This window comes from Capsicum annuum, chromosome 11 (assembly GCF_002878395.1).
Source record: "Capsicum annuum cultivar UCD-10X-F1 chromosome 11, UCD10Xv1.1, whole genome shotgun sequence".
Taxonomy (NCBI): Eukaryota; Viridiplantae; Streptophyta; class Magnoliopsida; order Solanales; family Solanaceae; genus Capsicum; species Capsicum annuum.
Window position 1 is genome coordinate 138,334,706 of NC_061121.1, and position 5,241 is coordinate 138,339,946.

A 5,241-nucleotide genomic window follows, 5' to 3' on the forward strand; every position below is an offset into this window, starting at 1 on the left:
TGAAACCAATAGGAAGAAAGTCACATGTATTTTTTGTGGAGCTGATTTGTTGGTGTTTCATTAGAATTTTTGCTTAAATAAATTGTCTTTATTGTTGATTATATAATTGTGGTCTTTTCAATTATAACTTACTATTTGAATGTTCTATAAGTATTTTTTTTATTAAATTGCGCTTCACTTCAATGATGCCATCGCATTGCATCACATAATGCGTGATGCAGAGCCTTATCGCTTTTTTTCCATCACGCTTCCCTGAACACTGCTTCCAACAATCGAATTTGATTAACAATTTTCATGATCTTATCAATATAATCTTTCACCTTTTCAACCTTTTTCATCCTTAACATCTCAAATTCTTTTATTAAATTCAATATTTGCAGTTGTCTTGCCTTATCACTCCCCTGATATTCTTGCTTCAGCATATCCCAAGCTTCTTTGGCAGTTTCGCATGCCATTATCTTTATAAAGATTGATTTGGAGATGGCGGCATGACTGAAAGACAAGGCTTTTGGACCTTTTGCAATCTCTTCTTCATGATTTCTTATATGCTGAAGAGTTGGGTTTTGCTTTCAAAGGTTCTGGAGCATTGTCTTCCTTAACATACTTTCATAAACCAAGACCTTTCAAGTATGTCTTCATCTTTACAGCCGAAACTTGGTAATTCTCGCCATTAAAGATACGAGGTGAAAGAGGAGAGCTGATGGAAGCCATGTGAAAAAAAGAAAACTGGACAGAGAGACGTGAACAAGTTAAGCTTGTTGGGTGATCTTTGCTGTTTTTTTCTCCGAAAACAGTCCCTTAAATATCAATTTTTCTCTGATTCCAATTGAAGAAGAGAAAGAGAAAAAACAGACATGAAAAAGGAGAAAAAATCTGAGTAGTGCAGATTTTTCATTCATACAGCAAAATATATAATACATGTGGCCTGAAATATCCCTCAAAATCTGGGAACCTGTCTCCTTAAGTTGGCTGAAATAAAGTACAACCACACACCACAACTAGCTTCTAAAAATCTAGAACTTACAACAAAATAATCTACAGATAACAACAAAATATCAAGACCAAGCTACAACTGTTAGCATCACACAAAAAATCAGCATCCTTCATCATTTACCTTTCCATTATTAATGCTGCCTTTTTATTTTCGGGCCAGTCCTCAGTCTGGTTTTGACATGACATTGAGTTTAAGTAAAGAAGACTTCGGAAACTTGTGGTCTTAAATTGAAGATATGAAAAATGTACTAAAATGCCCTTTAATCTTGTTATCTTAAACATGCCACGGGGAAAGTTAGAATTTCAGTGTTGCCAAAAATGGAAAGATGCATTCTTTTTGAAATGGACTAAAAAGGTAAGTAAGACAAACAAATTGAAACAGAGGGAGTATGTGATATGTCCGGGGTTATATCAGAAGAACCAGTGGTTTACTGATTTTTACATACAGGCATAGATAATTTAGGACAAGGAGAAAGAATAATTGAAGCCTAGTATCCCATGGGTCCCTAATATGATGGTGTTTTAAAGAGCTCTTGTGGCTTTATGATTGTATATCTGTCTTCTAAAAGCGTAGCCATTTCTCTCTAAGGCGTACTTTTGATTGCTAGTTTTCAACGTAGATCTTGTATGTTATCCGTTTCATTAGTTTTCTTATGAACAATAATATGATGCAGAATTTTGTGGCTCTAGGCTTAGTATTCTTTAGTTATCTCATCTGAATAAGTGCTGTGCAGATCTTCCTCCTGATAAAGAGCCACTAGATTGGAACACGAGAATGAAGATTGCATCTGGTGCAGCAAAAGGTTTGGAGTACCTTCATGATAAGGCGAACCCTCCTGTTATTTATAGGGACTTCAAGTCATCCAACATATTGCTTGAAGAAAATTTTTTCCCAAAGCTTTCTGATTTCGGGCTAGCAAAACTTGGTCCTACTGGAGACAAGTCACATGTGTCCACAAGGGTCATGGGAACTTATGGTTACTGTGCCCCTGAGTATGCCATGACTGGACAATTGACTGTCAAATCTGATGTCTATAGTTTTGGGGTTGTATTCTTGGAGCTTATCACTGGGCGTAAGGCTATTGACAGCACCAGACCACAGGGAGAACAAAACCTTGTCACATGGGTAATCTTTCCTTTAGTTTAGCAATTTGTTGATTTATGTTACTCGTGATCACGTCCAAGAGTGGAGCCACAAATTGGGAAGGGGATTCAAGTGAAAGTTACTTTAAGCCATAGGTTCAAATCCCAAGTGTGCCATTCTTGTATTTTTTGAATCCCCTTAACAGAATTCGTGGCTCTGCCAATGATCACATTTTTGTGAAAACGGGAAAGGGACAAATATTTTTCCGAATTATGATAAATGATACGTGTCTATCCTCCGTCATACTTTGGGTACACATATGCACTTAACGTTAATGAAATGGTACGTATATGTCCTTCACACTAACAGTAGGAGCATGTGTACCCAAAATATGAAGGAGGGTATTTACGTACCATTTATGGGGGTAAATTTGTTCCTTTTCCGTTTTGATTTTTTTATCACATAAAAATTAACCCAAACCCACTACCCGACCCAGTAAACCAACTACTCGACCCGGTCCCAACTAAAATCTAAGTCACACCTATCTAATAGATGCGTTTTTTCCACCTATATATCGATACACACAATACAGTAATGCTCACTACTACCAATTTTTTTTTTTTTTAAAAAACCATTAACCCATAACACCCAAAAACAACACCAAATAAATTGAACCCTTGTGTTTCAATTTCCGGTGAAATTTCGTCGGAAAGACACTACCCACCACCAGTCAACACCACAACTGTTTCCCTCAAACTGAAAACACAACACCCCATCGGCGAACCATTCCTGCATCCCTAGCTCCGGCTACCTCCGGCCTAAGCTCTATTCCCTCCAACCAACGTACACCAACTAACAGTAGTGATCAATCACTGCAATTTGATTGGGGTTCACGTTTAAGAGAAAAACAGAGGGAGTATCAGGTTTGGAACAAAAAATAGAGGTCGGGTCGAGTTGGTTTGAAATCGAATTCAATGGGTTTATTGGGTCAGGTAGAGAGTTTGGTTTAATTATTTGGGATAAAAAAAATAAAAAGGAAAAGGGTATACCCACGAACTATGATAAATGGTATGTATATACTCTTCGTCATACTTTGGGTACACATGCCTATACCATTAGTGTGAGGGGAATATATGTACCATTTCATTAACGGTAGGGGCATATGTGTACCCAAAATATGACGGAGGGTATATACGTACCATTTATCATAGTTCGAGGGTATTTTGTCCCCTTTCCGTTGTGAAAATAACATGCTTAGCTGTCAAATTAAATGATTGACAATCCTTTTCTGAATGTACATCCAGGCTAGGCCACTGTTTAATGATCGTCGGAAGTTTGCAAAATTAGCTGATCCATATCTGCAAGGACAATTTCCAATGAGAGGTCTGTACCAGGCTTTAGCTGTGGCCTCCATGTGTATCCAAGAACAGGCCGCTGCTCGTCCGCTAATTGGGGATGTGGTCACTGCCCTTTCTTATCTAGCAAACCAGGCATATGATCCAGGTGCAGTTCCTGGGCAAAGTCATAGATTTGGGGCAGACAGTAGTGATACGAGAAATAAAGATGATAGAGGTGGAAGAATATTTAGGAATGAAGACGGGGCAGGAGGATCAGGACGGAAATGGGACTTGGACGGAGGATCTGAGAAGGAAGATTCCCCTAGGGAAACAGCAAGGATGTTAAACAGGGATTTGGATCGAGAAAGAGCAGTTGCGGAGGCTAAAATGTGGGGCGAAAATTGGAGAGAAAAGAGAAGACAAAATGCTCAAGGCAGTTTTGATCGCAGTAATGGATAGTCATTAGATTTGGATTCCAGGATCCAGCTTCCTCCCTGACTCATTCCCCTTCTATCTGTGCTGTTGAAAAGGTAGTGTTGATCTGAGATTTGTAGTTCGTTTCATTGAAACGTTGAAATTTCTACCATCTTAGTTAAAGAGTGTGATGGAAGCTAAAAGGGAACTGCCTCTTATTTTTCCCTGAAGGATGTAGTTCTTTTTCTTTTTTCCATTTACCTCTTTCCCAATTGTTTTCCGAAATATTAGTTTAAAGGACAATGAAAAGAGAGAGCAGATAGAGGACATATCTCAAATTTGAGTTTTAAGACATCTCTCAAGTTAAAGTTGTGAAGTGCTTAGCTCCTCCATGTATGTAGGAACCAAAAGGATTATTTACGTCTGTAATCTTCAACTGTAACATGCCATACTCTAATTTTGATTATTTCACATGGCAGTAACTTTCCATGTCTCAGTTTGCTGTCATTATTAACTATTGAACAAATTAGAGAAATCGATCAAAATTATCCTTAATGTATAGGTATTGCTTTATGTTGGTCCTTAATATGTCCCATTTGATTGAAATGGTCCTTAATGTATAACAAAAGGTGTTCATTTTGATCCTTTGCCCTATACCTAAAAGATTTGTTTTTAAAAAAAGGTGTTAAATTTAATTACGTCTGCTGCGTGACACACAAAACCCACCATTGTTATCTTCTTGATTAACTTCAAAAAAGAGCGAAATCTAACACCATTTTCTTCAACTCTTAACAAATTTTTCTCCTTTTTAAAATTTTATTCCACTAACCTAATACCCATTTCTATTTACCATCAGGGGCTGTTTGGTTGGAAACTAGTTGTTTTGGGATCTATCTTGGAATTAGCTATTTTGAGATTAGTTATCTCACCTTTAAGAAGAGATAAAAATAACACTACAATTTCAGGATAACTAATTTTGGTTTGAGTTTTTCCATACATTTTATTTCAATCAAACCTGAAATAAGTTCTTTTTAAAATTAATTTTGGGATTCGTTATCCCCGATTCCTCTTACCAAACTACCCCTCAAAGTTACAAAAAGGGGATTCAAAGAAAACTTTGTCTGATCTTCTTTGTGCGTGCCTGCTCTTTGAGTAATTTTCTTAATTTTAAGATTAATGTATTATCTATATTTGTATCTATCTCTATCTACATGTTGATATAATGTTGGATTGATTCAATCGATCGGGTTAATTTCCTACGGGCAAATCACATAAATATACAATTTAAAAATTAATATTACAAAAACTATCAATAGTTTTTACTTTTCAAAATATAACAATAGAAATGTAACAGAATCGACCAAATAAGGTAAAAGAAAAAAAATAAAAGACATTAAATAAAATAACATGATT

At 36.5% G+C, this 5,241-nt stretch overlaps 1 protein-coding gene across 1 annotated transcript in view; it reads left to right on the plus strand.

Moving 5' to 3' along the window:
• Positions 1 to 4,324, plus strand: part of LOC107847575 (serine/threonine-protein kinase PBS1) — a 30,930-nt gene extending 26,606 nt beyond the window's left edge. Inside the window, exons 4-5 of the mRNA XM_016691916.2 lie at positions 1,728 to 2,119; positions 3,382 to 4,324. Coding sequence (XP_016547402.1) covers positions 1,728 to 2,119; positions 3,382 to 3,873 — 884 coding nt within the window. The 3' untranslated portion in view covers positions 3,874 to 4,324. The remainder of the gene's footprint in view (positions 1 to 1,727; positions 2,120 to 3,381) is intronic.
• The last annotated feature ends 917 nt before the right edge of the window (positions 4,325 to 5,241 follow it).